The sequence below is a fragment of the Podarcis muralis genome, chromosome 8, assembly GCF_964188315.1.
Source record: "Podarcis muralis chromosome 8, rPodMur119.hap1.1, whole genome shotgun sequence".
In the NCBI taxonomy this organism is placed as follows: Eukaryota; Metazoa; Chordata; class Lepidosauria; order Squamata; family Lacertidae; genus Podarcis; species Podarcis muralis.
In genome coordinates, this window is record NC_135662.1 from 41,927,090 (window position 1) to 41,943,770 (window position 16,681).

General features: G+C 40.0%; 1 protein-coding gene across 1 annotated transcript in view; it reads left to right on the plus strand.

The window, feature by feature from the left end:
• Nucleotides 1-16,681, plus strand: part of LOC114600648 (ras-related protein Rab-10-like) — a 38,437-nt gene that overhangs the window by 13,060 nt on the left and 8,696 nt on the right. Inside the window, exons 2-4 of the mRNA XM_028737076.2 lie at nucleotides 6,252-6,312; nucleotides 7,270-7,408; nucleotides 15,992-16,081. Coding sequence (XP_028592909.2) covers nucleotides 6,252-6,312; nucleotides 7,270-7,408; nucleotides 15,992-16,081 — 290 coding nt within the window. The remainder of the gene's footprint in view (nucleotides 1-6,251; nucleotides 6,313-7,269; nucleotides 7,409-15,991; nucleotides 16,082-16,681) is intronic.

Here is a 16,681-nt window from a genome sequence, read left to right on the forward strand (position 1 = left end):
ATGTTGAGTACTGTGAGACTTCAGCAGAAGATGAACAATCAATTAGAGAACAATTCTAGAAAAGGTTGCCAGATTGCATTACATTTCTCAAATTTATCCTTCCTGTAATACATGATTCATTCTTTAATGTACAGGTCTAAAAGGTCTTCAACCCAATTTTCAGTTTGAAGTGCAGAACATGATTTCTAGAACTATAAAACCACACTCCTGCAGCAAAGTGATGCTATGGGTGTCCTAAAAGGTGATTAAATGAGAATTCCATCTTTAGGAACAAAACTAAATTATATCTGGTCATGAGATATTTTCAAGAAGACTTGATATGTCATGGGCTAGCTAGACACGGAGGAATGGTGGGAAAGACCAGCTGGGGAACCCCCAAGGGAAGAAGGCTCAGAGCCCAGGGCTTGGTCATGGGGTGACACAGAGTGGTCAGAGGGAGAACAGGGAGCAGACTGGGAGGAGGATATGTCAGAAGCTGAAGAGGTAACAGGGTTTAGTGAGCAGGGAGACTCTACGGCACAGAAAAGTACAGAATTGGAGTCAAAAGCTAAAGCAAGAGAGAAGGGAGGCCAAGAGGCAGAGATGAGTCAAGCTGAAGAATCCAGGGAGTTTCTCCCTCCTGCTGCGACACATTACTTTGCATTTCTTTATATGAGCAAAATATAGTTTGGGCCACAGCAACTCTAGTCATCTCATGGGGAAAATCTGAAGTTTCAGAGAGCATTAATGTTTCTGTGGCTGAAATCCATGGATTTTGGTTCACATGTTACACTAGTCACACAAGTAAACAATATAAAAAGGGAAAGCAGCAAATGAAGCAGGATGATGAAACGTACCTTTTAAATCAGGAGTGGAGAACCTGTGGCCCTCTGGGTGTTGGAGTACAACTCCCATCAGCCAGCATGGCCAATGATTATGGATGATGGGAGTTGTAGTCCAACAACATCCTGAAGGCCAGAGGTTTCTTATCTTTGTTTTAAATCTACAGCAAAAAAGTCAGAAGATACTACTGAAGGAATTCTTGTAAAACCAAATATCTGTCATGTTTATCTATAGCAAATTTCACATTACCAAGATGAGTACCAATAACATAGTTTTGCTCCACATTAATACTAGTGAAATGCCAATTTGGATGGGTAAGTGGAGGAGCATCTGTAAATCACAGGACCACTGCAAGGGCAGTGCCACCCCCAAAGGGAGGCAGTGCCAGTCCTAAAGGTCCGTGATAGCTGAGCACCTGTTGATTCTTCTTTCTTTCTCTGCTCAGGCTGCTTTTACTTGTGAAGCACCATAGATGCCCTGCTGCTCTTGACATGCTGTGGTGGAAGCTGCTCTGCTGGATTCTTACAGAGAAAGAAAAATATATCCACCCATGCAGTCCAACCAGGGAATGGAGGCTCAGTCCCACCTAGGTCACCTTCTGTCAGCATGGCTACTAGAATAACAAGCCAGGGGGAAGGATAGACCTGGAACTGAGCAAGAGGTGGAAGTAATCCTTCAGGAGCCTTCCCCAACTTGGTGCCCTCTAGATATTTCGAAATACAGCTCCCATCAGCCCTAGCCAGCACAGTTGTGGCAGGGGAAGGCTATCCTAGACTACTGGGTCGATTCCACCCCTCTGCTTTGCATGGCTCCATTCTTCTCATTTGCCCAGTCCTACCCTTTTTCCTGGTTTTGCTGGAGCGTGGCCAAGAGATTGTTTCTAAGAAACTGTATAATAAATATAATAAAATGAGTTCATTTGGATTTGAAATGAAGGGGCACAAACAAGCGGCATTTTCATTAAACAGGACTGGAACGGTTATAACCAAGAAAGCATTTCAATGTTATAGTAGATAAAAATCAGAATATTTCGTACTCTAAAGTAATCATATTGGCAATATCATCCAGAGCTAATTCTTTAAGGTTTTAGATACAGCAGCTTTGTGCATGCCTTGGACTGAGCAAGGCTTTTCAGCTAGGCTTGATGTTTAAAAGCCCTATTATGTGACTAGCTTTAAAATCCTCTTTTGCAAATTGTTTTCCAGCTAAGGCACAGCTAAGACTGGGTGTGCGCGGGTGAAAATCTGCAGATTGCTTGTGCATTGCCGTGTAGCCAATGTAAAAGCAATCTGCATCACGTACATCTGTTGTATGTCAGTTACATAGCAATGCACAACCAAACTGCAGAATCTACACTATAGACTGGAACACTTGCTGATGTGATTGCTGTGCTCACATCAGCATGGTGTCAGGATCAGTGTTAGTGCAGGGTCGTCCCATGTGATGCTATCTGTGATTTTAAAAGTATAATGCACTTGCTGACTTTTCACCCCCCTTTCTACCAGGAAGGGGAGAGTGACAGCGTTTTTTGAAAATGGTTGGAACCCAAGCTGTGATTCCTTTATTGAGGAAGCATTGTTGAGTCTATGGCTAGTGCATTTAATTCCCTATCTCCATATGGATAGAAGTAATGGCCACAACTTCTTGTAGCCTTAGCTGGCTATTACATTTTGCTTGCTGGGAAATACTGGGTATAGCTATAGTGGCTGCCAGTTGCCACTGCCAGTTGCCGAATGCGATTGCTACCTCCCCCAGATGAACAGGCAAGAGTCAAAATATATCTATACTAGGAGAATTTCAAGACTAAAGAGGAATTCTGTGCACCTAGTTGGTAAACTCTGATTTCCTCTAGGCATAAATCTTACAGTATCTTGCAGACAAATGGGGCATGTTGCAATTGTGCAACCTTTGTGAATACAACCAATATTCATAACAAGAGCTCAGCTCCAACTCAAAAGGTGTATCTCTGGAAGAAGGCAGATCAGTTCTCTAAAGAGCACATATTTCCAGTTCTTTCCACTCCCAGTTCCTATTCCCGTGTCCCCCTCCCACCCACAGTGTGTAGTTGGGAAGTCGTTGATCTGGGTGAAATAAGAATCCCCTCTCTTTTGCCCTGGTGCAAAGGACTGCAGAGTGATGAAGATACAATATGGTAAAATGTCATTTCTCAGTACTTACAATGCTTTTCCCCCTCATAGTTTGGACATTGCAGGTCCTGCTCACAACCCCAGAATTATAGTTGCAAGTTGGTAGTTTCCTGGCGATATTGGGAGGGTTGCAACTGTGGATAGTAGCATTTAGTTGTTCAAGATTTGCTTTTCTTAAAAAATAAAAAAAATGCATTCACAGTAAATTTTCATTGAAAGCACTTTATTCAGCACTTAAACTCTCAGGGATGGTTGCCCTTCTTCCTCTTCAATTATGCAGTTTTTGTGAATTATAAGCAGCTATAGTTTTCTAATTAAACTTATACGGATCATAAGGCAGACTCATCACATTGAGAATAGCAGACTATAAAGAATAACTGTTTTTGTTTAAACAATGGCACCTCATTGAACACCAGGGGAAAAGTTTATGGGGGGGAAAAGATTTGCATGTCCAAGTGAACATGGAGATGCCTAACCAAATAAGTTTTGAAATAGTTCCACGACATATTTCCTTGCAGTGGATTTCATTGTAGTGCTTTCAGATTTTGTGTACAAGTTACTCACAGAGATCTCAGAGTGCTTCGGAAGCAAAACTTAACTTTTAAAGTGGTGGGAACAGATCCTAAAGAAAACTCCTTATGACTTGACTGTCAAAGTAAAAGTAAGACTTTTTTTTTTTACCTCTTGCTAAAATATAAAAATGTTCAAATAAATATCGTTCATTTCACTTCATCATAGGATTCAAAGTAGTTTTACTTCAACTTGTTTTCTGCTTCATATGTCTTAATTAAGGACTAAAGGGAATATTCTTTCCATTTGCATGGCTGCAAAATGTTTAACTGGTTTTGTTTTTCTACAGTTGTCAGATGATTTCACCTTTTCTCTTTCTTTTTTGTATCCAAATGAGTCCTTTCTTAAGACTGACATGGGTTTGATAAACAATCGGTACCTATCAGGGTAGCCAATAGCTTACCACTGAGAAATTGCAAAACTACACATTGTACAGTGGTACCTTGGGTTACAGACGCTTCAGGTTACGGACGCTTCAGGTTACAGACTGCTAACCCAGAAATAGTACCTCGGGTTAAGAATTTTGCTTCAGGATGAGAACATAAATCGTGAGGTGGAGGTGTGGCGGGAGTGGGAGGCTCCTTTAGCTAAAGTGGTACCTCAGGTTACGAATAGTTTCAGGATAAGAATGGACCTCCAGAACGAGTTAAGTCCTTAACCCGAGGTACCACTGTATTGCTATGTGCATGTTGCTTACTGATTTTAGAGTTAAAATCCCAAGGTCTTCTTCAGTGTCCGTTAGCCCTCAGCTGCCTAGTCTTTGTGTAAAACACAAAGAGTCTCTCCAATTAGGGCTCCCAGATTCCAGGACTTCATGCATCACCAGAACTCTGTTTCTACTGAAAGCCTGGTTGGTGGATCTCAGCACATTGAGAGTGCCATCTGGGCTTCAGTACCAGGTGACTGAGTGCTCAGCTGATTTCAAGGGCAAATCAGTGCCCACTCGGATCAAGGAAACCCTTGCTTCAAGGCTTGCTCATCAGTACGTCTCACTGAGGACATTGCCTTGGTTTCTGCTCTCTTTCCACAATTGTTCCATTAGATTTGATCCCTGCCTCAACTATATTCACTTGCCTTTGGCCCTCTCAGCTCCTGCTTGGCACCTTGACTCCTGGCTGCTTTGGAACAGTCACCTGATTCTGGCTCAAGTAGATTGACAGCCAGCTCACCCATCCACCTCGTTCATGGAGCCTGACAAGCTGCAGCCAAGCCCATTCAGTGGTCTGTCACCTAAGATTTGTAAGCTCTCTGCAGACAGAGATGTTCTGACACCCTCCAGCACTTCATTTCTTTTGTGCTACCAGAACATATCAACCAGTGGGATCAAGCAAGAGACTTCTGCATTCTCTTCTTCAGCTTTTGACCTCTGTCTGTCTTATTTGAGGAAGTTCCAGTGTTACTCAAGAAAGTTGCTTTTTCCTCCCTTTCTTCAATCTGTAATACAGATTTGTTGTAGGCCCACTTATACCGAACAGATAGCACAACCTGAAAATTCTGACTTCCACAGAAACCTTTAGTGTGCTCAGTACCCACTTTAGCTGAGAACCAATTGCATCAACAGTGTGTTCATGATACAATGAATGATTATAAAATCCTGAAAATATTTATTAGAATTGGGTTTGGATTGTTGTGTCCCATGCTTGTGATACTTTGAAGAAGCTAGGATGAAAATGCAGGCAAAAACAATATGATCAAATAGCATTTGTCTGGCTAGTAATCAAGCCTACTTTTGTTATCATAGTCATATAATACTATGGCTTAATTTTATCAGCAATGCGGTGGGCTTTGGCCCTGCATTTCTCATCCCCCTCCCCACAGCCATGTCCATTTGTGAAATTTGTTTGAAATTTTATATAAAGCTATGAATAACTCATGCATGCAATACTTATTGACTTCTGTTTTTCACTAACATTCATTGACCTTTTAGGTCAATAAATGTAAAGTTGATTTAAGAAGTCAATATGCCTTATTTTAATTTAGATTAAATTTTCATCTGATTCAGCACTCTCTAGTTCTCTTTTTATAAATAAAATGCTCATGTCAATTTATTATTAAAATTTATGTCAAATATAAAATGTTTTCATGTAGGACTGGAAATCCCCAGCTGAGTTATTATTTTTAAGCATTTCCAGCTCAGTGTTTTGAAAGTGACCTTCCTGTGCTCAACTACATATCATGCCCCTTTCCAGTTATTGTACAGAAGGTATACAGACATAAAATTGTATTGCAAGCTCTATGTGAAAAGAGAAATTTCCCTCTCTTAAATGTTGTTTATAGATGTGGGCATATAAGTGAATTTGGCTAAAGTAATGATCCTTCTAGATTTTCATTTTACGAAATAAATCCAATAAATTAGGTTTTTTACACTTCTTTTACACTGAAGCTTTAGTGAGATTTCATCAACCCTTAGGCTTGAACTAAATAATACTTAAAAAAAAGAAAGAATACAGAACAATCTTTTAAATTCTGCAGCAGTTTGCTTCAAATGGTTGCAAAGTCTCTTCCATATAGGGAAAGGGAAGAGTTCTTTCTAAACTAATAAGGAAGCACAGCTATGGGGATTTCCCTTTCACTGAGTACTTTGGTGAGGTCCGAACTGATATATAGATGATGAATTTTTTTTTACACCCTTTGACACTTCTATTATTCCTTTGATTTGTTCTCCTTTCATATTTATAGATACAATAATAGTTCCCCCCTTGTTTCTTTTAGGCATTGATTTCGAGGTAAAAACCATTTCAGTAAATGATACAGCAATGAAACTACAGATATGGTGAGTTTTTATTTATTTAGAAAAATGTACAGATCATTCATTCAGAAAAAAAATCTCTAAGTGGTGTACATAATAAATAACTGATAAATTCAAAACTTTAGAATAATTAGTATATCAAAATTAGTAATCTGCTCTTGGTATTCTAAGATATGTATTCATATTTTTTTCAGTACAAGTAGTTGTCTTCTTTGGGTTCAGTAACAAAAACAGAGTTTATATTTTATTACTTTCAAACCCATTCAATGGGAACAAAACTTGGGGGCCTTTCCGTTGTTTTACTATAACTCCCATCTTCCCTGTTCATTGGCTATGCTGGCTGAGGATGATGGGATTTGAACATATGAGACACAACAAGTTTACCATCCCTGCTATAGGAAGAAATGTGTGTGAATGGATCATGGCCATACAGCTGCTTGGATTCATGTTGTAAAGGTTTGCTAACTACTCTGCTCATAGATCCCAATATAATAAAAGAACAAACTATGTTTTTGCTGTTGTCAATCTACTAACACTCTGTGTGTGAGAGAGGGAGGGAGGTGTAGGCTGTGAAATTGGGCAGCTTTTGAATGCACACCCTTTGTGAATTCTGAGAGATTCCTGACATCCTGATTTTACAAATCCACCTAGCAGCAACTGGCAGACAGAGTAGTTTGTGCTAATGTGGTTATAAGCAAAGCAAGTGGTGTAAAAGGTTTGTCTTGCAATACTGCCTGTTTGCAACATTGTGTATAACTAAGAAAACCAGTTACATCTTGTTTCCTGTATGATTTTGCCAATGTAACTGAGTCACACATAGCTGCAACATAGTACTCAACTGGTATGCCAACTGGTTTTTATTTGTATGTGCAGCTTCTGCTTTTTTCTGTTTACAGAAAGCTGCAATTAATGATTTGGGACTTTTTGTTCACAATCTTACAATGTAAGCAGTACCAGATGATTCCTTACAATGTATTACAGGGACACTGCTGGTCAGGAGCGATTCCATACATTTACTACTAGTTTCTTCCGTGGAGCACATGGATTCGTTCTTGTCTATGATATCACAAGTACAGAAAGCTTTCAAGGAATTTCACACTGGATGAAAGATATAAATGAGGTACGTTTATACCATTCTGCCTTTGCTCTCAATATACAATGATCTTTGACAGGTTCATAGAAGCTAGGGACAGACACTCAAATGCACCCAGAACAGAGTGCCTTTTTTTTTTAATGCTGCTGCTATTTAGATGGGGAATCCACTGTATATCCCATGATCTATCACTGTTTCTCTCTTCCTGTTTTCTTGTGTAAAGTGTTTCATCATGGTAAAGAGAGGTAAGTATCCGCATGATTTGTCTGGACCACAGTCTTGCTCTCTATTCTCTTGGTTCACAACTCCTGCATTCCACCTGTGCATTTACTCACTTAGACATCTTGCTCATTTCATCTGCCAGTGTGTTAAAATCCTGGACACATCATCATGTTGTTACCCAACTTTTTCCCAATGTTGCCCCAAATTTCTGTTTTTGCTTTTGAACATGGGGTGGTAGAGGTGGTGACAAAGGACATGCATATGTCCCACAAACACGTTAACATTGATTGGGATGGGTTTGAGCACATGGGTGAAGTCATGGGTGAACTACAGATTTAGTATTTGTTAAAAAATTGTATACAATCCTGAATCTGTCGTTCTGGAAGGAGAAAGCCCATGTTCACAGGAAATATGCAAAGATTAATTCCTGGAGAGCAAGGAACAAAAATACAGTGGTACCTCGGGTTAAGTACTTAATTCGTTCCGGAGGTCCATACTTAACCTGAAACTGTTCTTAACCTGAAACACCACTTTAGCTAATGGGGCCTCCTGCTGCCGCCATGCCACTGGAGCATGATTTCTGTTCTCATCCTGAAGCTAAGTTCTTAACGTGAAGCACTATTTCTGGGTTAGCAGAGTATAACCTGAAGCGTATGTAACCTGAAGCATATGTAACCCGAGGTACCACTGTAAATTAATTATAAGAATATTGGCTTTGGCATATAGTAAAAGACCAGCAAATCAACAAAAATATATATTAAGTCTTAAACAGTTAGACTCCCATTCCTATTCTGCAATATTCAGTATTCTCATGCCTCTCTATATCAAATTGTAGATTATAATTATTAATTATTATTATTACATTTATTGGCTACTTTTTGCCATGGTAACTCAAAGCAATTTACAATATATAAACAAACAAACATTTACATTCTTACCGGCATAAAACGGAAAACAAATAAAAATCTAAAAGACAATCCTGTGCTTAAAAGGCAAGATTAAAACATCCTACCCACTCAAGGGAATTCTAAGTCTGAAAGTCTTGCTGGAGACTATTAATTCTCACTGTCATCCTATGCCTTACACAGGGTACAACTTAACAGTGTTTACCTTTATGGGGCAAAGTTTTATTTTCTTAACAGTAAATGGGAATAGAGGATGGACTATTCTATACCCATATGCTCCAGTATCTTGCTTCCAACAAGCTGCCATCACGCATCCTGTGGCAGTGAATTCAGCTAATGAGCCCCACCAGCAAAAGCCCATGCAAGGATTTCTTCTAGCACAATGGGGCTCCCTTGGCGTCTCCTCCCTCTGTGCCACCACAGATTGGCTGTGGGACTGGGGTCAGGAGAATTCACTGAACAGTACGGCATGGAAGGAGAGGGCAGATTGCTCCATCAGGCAAGCAGAAATGGTTGCACCGATGGACTGATCTGCTTAGTGCCGTGTTGAATTCCTCCCAAAATATTTATGTGTAGTCTTATCTCATCCATGTAATGGATAGGATTATGCTGTTAGTTGTGCGATTTCTACATGTCCTGTTGTGCGCTGTTCCTGTGTTGTATTGGTGCTGATGTGCTGTGTGGATAGGTTTTTTTGAGATTTTTTGTAAGATATTAAACCACGACTTCATCGCATAGGATATTTGGAGGGGTTCATTGCTGAGTAAAACAAGAAGTGTCTGGCCAAATCCTAAGCAACTCCTTCAGTTGCCTGTGAGTCAGTAATTATTGTCCCACCATACATATGATTCCACAGAGCCCTTAAGGCAGCTTCCAGCTTATGAATAAATTTCTTTAAAAATATAATAGAAAAGGAGAAAAACATGTTTAGAACACAGACAAGCAAACTATCTTAAAAGATGATCATACTTTAGGTTGTAAGCTATTTCGGCTGGGGACCTATTCTGATGTACTTGATAAAGCGCCATACACACTGATGCTGCTACACGCCTAGATAACGATAACAACTATGAATTGTCCGTAGGAAGAGCCAATTCTCAGGTTAAAGTGTGATATTAAAAAATCAGCCACTGCTTTGCTTTTGTTTGCTAAAAAAAGAGTCTTCATATCTCTTTTAAAACTTAAGAGAGATAGCAGGACAAGCTTTGCTGGCTCAGGAGTTCTATCATGGGGGTGTCATTAGTGAGAACACCCTGCCAATCAGGCAAGGAGGCATTGGGAACCAGCCCCCTTTTAATAATTTTGATGTACAGTTGTACCTTGGATCTCGAACGCCTTGGCTCCCAAACAAATCGGCTCCCGAACGATCGAAACCTGGAAGTGAGTGTTTTGGAAGCCAAAAGTCTGACGGGGCTTCTGCAGCTTCCGATTGGCTGCAGGAAGCCACGCTTTGGTTTTTGAACATTTTGGAAGGCAAATGGACTTCCAGAACGAATTCCGTTTAACTTTGAAGGTACGACTGTACTTCACAGAAGGGAACTCCCAGGTAGCCTGGACCTAATCTGTTAAGGACTTTAAAGGTTGCAATTTTTGCATAATGCATCAGGGTCAAGCTAAACGTTACACTTAATGCTTAGCATGCAACTATAGCATGTGGGGAGGTAAGAGTTATTTCTGCCCTCCCCAGCAGTGACCCCTCCTGAAAATCTCCACCACCTTGTATCATAAAGCTGACTGAATGGGGTTTGACCTTGTTTTGAATATGTTGGCCTTGTTTTGAATAGGTGATCTGCTTGCACTGCAAGTACTAATAGTGTGCAGAGAATTTCTGCATCTTTTAGTTTAGCTAAATGGCGGCCCTTCAACCATTGTTGCATTCCAATTATCCCTGACCAATAGTCATGCTGACTGGGTCTGATGTGAGTTGGAGTCCAAGAACAAGATGTTAGCCACCCATGGTGGTATAATAATAATAATAATAATAATAATAATAATAATAATAATAATAATAATACCTCACCCATCTGACTGGGTTGCCCCAGCCACCCTGGGCAGTCTAGAACCATCCTAATGCTTTATATATTTCATTTTGAATATCATTAATCCAATAGTTGTCGATGTCTCTGTGTCACAACCAACGTCTTTGTAGATCTGTCAGAGTTAACCAGCAAGTGCGATATTAAAGAATAATGTAAATGTTTGTATGCCAATTATGCTAATAATGTGCAAGGCTTGCAGATTCTGTTGTGGGGAAACATTACTTTTCAAGACAGGTCAAGATATACTGGGACTTTAATATTTAAATCATTCTTACCTTTCAAATGAAGGACAGCTTAATACTCTGAGCTTATAATGCTGATCGCAGCAAGTTTCAAGACAATCAGCATGTTTATTACAGGAAAATTGCTTCAAAATACAAGTTTGCTTTACAAATTTCTCATATGAGGGTGCAAGATTGATATAGTCCTTTCTCTCTCACAGGTGCTCAATTAAAAAATATGAGCACCTGTGAGAGAGAAAGGACTATATCAATCTTGCACCCTCATATGAGAAATTTGTAAAGCAAACTTGTATTTTGCAAACTTGTACTCAGTTTTAGAACATCGTTCAGCATGCTCATGGTATAAAGTGGCTTTGAAGTCAAATATTAATTTATAAAGATGAAGGAGGTGGCCATTTTATGACACACAAAGGTATTCTCATAAGTTTGTGGGGCAGAAAGTGGGGAGAGGAGAAAGCGTTCCCCCCCAACCAGCCCTCCTTGTTCCCGAGGAGTCCTACCCGCACCCGTGCCTGGGAGCTGCAGCTTTCAGGGCAGAGGCAGGTCCTCTGTGTAAAGACTGGGTGAATTTGCTCACGCTTTTCAGTACCCCACAAATCTGAATACTGAACTAAGTATTTAACATGCAGCCTTACTGCAAAGGCCACCCTACAAGTGATGCTTTAAAGTGCTTTTTGCATTTAACATACATATTTTTTTAAATGCAAGTACCATCAGATGGGGGAGGGCTTATAATTAGCAGGAGTATAACAGACAGGGAGAATGAATTTAACTCAAGGGGGGGGGGATTCCTCTTGATGCTGTTTACATTGGCACCCTTGTGGGATTTCCTCTCAATGCAAATAGCACTTTCAGAAGCAGGGATTTCTTGCACCCTTCCTGCAGTGCCTGATTCACCCTATGTCCAGCTAATGCTCATTGCATTATTTTTATTTTTGCAACCTGCATGTTAACATCACAGCTTGTTGGGCCCTTAATACCAGCTTTTGGGCTGATCAGGTACAAGATGTCCTTTGCACTGAACCTCTATGCATAATCTGTTACTTTTGTGTACTGGTGTTCATGTTATTAAACTGCTCCTCCTTGTGGCCAAAGATCATATAGAATCCAGATGATGAGCCGACTGTTGTTAATCTTCAGAGCTGTAAAATCAGTCTCGATTTTTCCCTTATTGAAGGATCTTCTTGTCCTTGGCTTAAGGGATGACCATAGGAAGCTAATGTAAGTAACTGGTCCTAGATTTCTTAAACTAATTGAAATATGCTCGGAGTCCTGCAGTGATTTCATGCTCTTTATTGCAGCTTGTAAAACAGTGATTGAATTTCCCCCAAAACCTCAGGCCTTTATATACATTATTTACACAACGAGTCCCATCTAATTGGCCAATTCTGCTTCCCTCCTGGAGCCTGATTGGTCTTCTCCTGCAAGCCAATCAGTTGTTGCATTCTAGGATCCTACCTGCCTATTGTTCTAGGATCCAAGCTTAGTACATAACACTAATGTTAATAATCTGAATTTTTCAAAACTCTATAAGAGAAGCTACTCACTATTTTAAGATTTCGGTTGAAGCAACATGTATAATTGCATTTTGGGGGGGGGGATGATTTGTTTATCGTTGCTCTCTTTGCCTTTTTGTGATTTAAAAAAATGAATTTGGAAGAACAACTCAGGCAATGAGATACATAACTTTCACAATGCAGGAAAAAGGACGCACACTTTCATTTTGTTTAAGTACTACTTTTTTCTATCTCTTCAAATGTGGAACGCTTAAATCAAATGTTATTAGGAAGCATGCTACTTCTCTCATTAAATAATAAAAAGGTAAACTACTCTATTTATTATATGCAGTTTTAGGAACTTAGAATATAATTTTATATAGAAGAATCAATGATCTTAATGAGTAAAGCTCCAGTACCTATTGAAACAACCATCATTTTCTTCTATTAATCCAGGTCAGATTGATTCATTATTTTCAGCTTGTGCTTTGCATCCTTGCAATGAGCTTACTTCATTTGAAAGACTACATTATCCTGAACATCAGCTGCAGTTATGAAATGAGATTAGTTGAGTGGATTAAAAAGATGAAACAGTAACCTTAATAATTTTGCCTGCTGCTGTACTGCTGAAATGAAGCAACATAGTTGTGAGTCGGCATAACTCTACTGACATTTTATGAATAAAAACCATGTTCCTTCATGCCTTTTCAGATGTTTACATCAACACAGTGGGGTGGGGCTTTGTTCTCCCCTTATAATTCATAAACACAAGGCTGATGTTTTGTGCAAAGTGACTTTTGTAGCTTCACTGAAGCCAAACAAGTCACTTCAACTTGACACACGCAATTCAGTGAATTCTCCCATTTCCCTGTCAAGAATTAGAACAAGTTTTGATGGTCTGTGTTAAGTCTCTGGATATTTGTCCTCTTACAACTGAAGAAGACCACTGGTTCCAATAAGCCATTTAATTGGTTGGCTCCAGAGGCGATTTGCACAAGCAGAAACGTTGGCTTGCCCAAGAGGTGTGTGTATGTCGTTTCCTCACTCTGTCAGCAGCCCACTGTGCCACATCTCACACTGTCAGGACTTACTTTTCGGAAGGCTCTGGCAACTGCAGTTCAGAGGACGGAGTGGGAAAGCCCTGTTCCTTGAACATAACATCATTCACGGTTCTCTGTATCCAGCCCATTAAGTATCACTAACTTTACAATACACATACATTTGTAAATGCCAGGATCTGTTTCAGAACATGTTTCTTCTAATTTAGATATTCATAGATGCCATCAATTGCCTTGAAGTAAGAGAGCTATCCATTATATGCCCACATTGTATGCTTCAGTCACAGGGATTATTTTACCCTCTGTTCTTGAGAAAATTATTGCTGTGGTTCATATATGTCTTGACCTAGGATCTGTGAGCTGTCAGAAAGCAGTAGAAGTTAATCTAACTCAAGGAGACACCTAATTGAAAGTCAAAAATAACAATAACATTGTGAATACTTTGCTAGAGATTGGTTTCCACCAGTAGGAGCTAGGGACTTTCTTGAAGCAGAAACGTAAAGATTTGTGTCCAGTCCTGTGCATGGGACTTACTTCATAGCATATGTACATAGGATTGTGGCCTTGCTTATTGCTGGATAGGAGTAGTGGCTTCTCTTCTAACATTGATTTCTATGTGCATTGCTTTGCCAAGGCCTTTAGGGGTACACCCTGGGCAAAAGCAAGTAAGCATGTGCTATGATATACCACCCTCTTTCAAGGAAAATATTCTAAATTGGGCGGGCAGGTGATTCGTAGTAGATCTTGTGATTTGGGAAGCACTATGGGAGCTTGTATGAGTCCTTGTTGAACCAAGAACCCAGCATGTAGTAAACTTGGTTGTGGAGGATCCATCTATCTACCTGTCAATCATCTATCTATCTATCTGTATCTATCATCTATCTATCTATCATCTATATCTATCTATCTATCTATCTATCTATCTATCTATCTATCTATCAATCTATCTATCTATCTCTATCATCTATCTATCTTCCAGCTTGTGCCTCTCATATCATTGTATTGGTATTCACTAAGAAGTAAGTAGTTTCCTTAGCTTAAAGAAATATAGAAGGGGGCAGGAAGGCCTGAATAATATAGAACAGTGCCTTGTGACAGTCAGATTATTTGTTCATCTAGTCCAGAATCATCTCCTCTGACTGGTGGTGTCTCTGGTACATGATCCTTCTAGCTGGAGGTGGCAGGGATTGAACCTAGGAACTTCTGACAACAAAGCAAGTACTATACTATCACTGAGCTATAAGTTCTCCATAGGAATAAGTCAAATAAGGTAGCTGGGTTTGAGAATGCACCTCAACCCCCGGGAGAAGAATGAGTTGTATACATCAGCCATCCTTCTCAGAGTAGACTTATTAAAATTAATATATGTGACTAACTTAGGTTCATTACTTTCAGTGGGTCTACTCTGAGTTAACCTTAGTGGCATACAACCCCGTTTGTTTGGAGAGGCGTATCCTGCTGTTGAGTGTATGTGGTATAAGAAGCTCTGCTAATGGGTTGCTTTTTTAGGGTGCTGATCTTGTCTGTCTTATGTATTGAACAGGGATGTTTATGTTGTTGTTGCTGTTGTTGTTGTTGTTTAGTCGTTTAGTCGTTTCCGACTCTTCATGACCCCATGGACCAGAGCACGCCAGGCACTCCTGTCTTCCACTGACTCCCGCAGTTTGGTCAAACTCATGCTGGTAGCTTTGAGAACACTGTCCAACCATCTCGTCCTCTGTTATCCCCTTCTCCTTGTGCCCTCAATCATTCTTTTCCAGGGAGTCTTCTCTTCTCATGAGGTGGCCAAAGTATTGGAGCCTCAGCTTCAGGATCTGTCCTTCCAGTGAGCACTCAGGTCTGATTTCCTTCAGAATAGATAAGTTTGATCTTCTTGCAGTCCATGGGACTCTCAAGAGTCTCCTCCAGCACCATAATTCAAAAGCATCAATTCTTCGGTGAATCAGCCTTCTTTATGGTCCAGCTCTCACTTCCATACATCACTACTGGGGAAACCATAGCTTTAACTATACGGACCTTTGTTGGCAAGGTGATGTCTCTGCTTTTTAAGATGCTGTCTAGATTTAAGATGCTGTCTAGGTTGTTGTTATTCTGCTTAATTACTGTGGCTTTTGTTTTACCCACCTGCACTGAACAATGCATGTTGAAAATATTTTGATTTCCCAGAGTAGTATCTTTCGGTTCCATCAGTTCCATTTAGCTGGTAACTACATATTTGCAGCCTCCCCCCCCCCACGGTTTTTAAGCCTCATGCACACCTCATCCATTTTTAATTTGTGGCTATGGATTGTAACTGATGAACTTCTGCCTTGGCACCTTTCTCTCTGGCTCCCCCCCCCCCCCCGATAATATACAAGAATGGTGTAAAGGGTGTGTCGCTGGTGCAATGCCATAATTCATGGGATTGATCTAGGCCTAGGACTTTAACCTTGCATAGTGATTAAGCTAGAACCCTGCATCAGAATGAGGCTCCAGATACAGCATGTTCCATCCCTTCTTAGTTCATTACAGCTGTAGATAATGATGCAACTTGCCTCAGACTCCGTTTTTTATATTTATTGAGGAAATGATTATTGGGGGGGGGGGAGCTGGACAGCATGCTTTGGATTCCACTTTAGTGATACTCATTTCACTTCATTTGTTTATAGAAAACAGATGAAAACGTGGAGGTAATACTGCTGGGTAATAAGTGTGATAAGGAGACCGAACGTGTCATTCCAAAAAACAGAGGGAAAAAGGTAAGGCATTTATCACATTGTTTCACCTCTTCTTTTTTAAACAAAATATATAATATAAACCAGGGGTTGTCAACGTGGTCCCTACCACCCACTAGTGGGCATTTCAGGATTCTAGGTGGGCAGTAGGGGGTTCTACGGCACAAGTTGAATCCTCCTTCCGTCAAGCACTGGTGGGCAGTAAGGAAATTTTACCATCGAGAAAGATGCATTAGTGGACGGTAGGTATAAAAAGGTTGACTACCCCTGATATAAACATATAAAATACAATATCTATATGAAGGGCAGATTTTTCAAGTGGTATCTCAATATAAGAGTTCCCTTTTAAGAAGAATGCATTATTTGCATATTTTGCATCAGTCTCTTGCATCTGGAATATGCAAATATTACAGTTTTTACTTGATCTATACAAGTAAATACAGGCCTCCTACAGAAGGTGAGCAAACTGCATGCTTTTTTGGAAACATTTGTGGTTAGTCAACTAAAAGCTATCGTGATGAATATTCAACCAGGGGGCAGTGTTGGCGTATCGCATTTTCTGGCTTCTAAATAGTTCAATGCCTTTTTCAATTGTATGGTTAACAGAGTAACTTTGTGTTAATG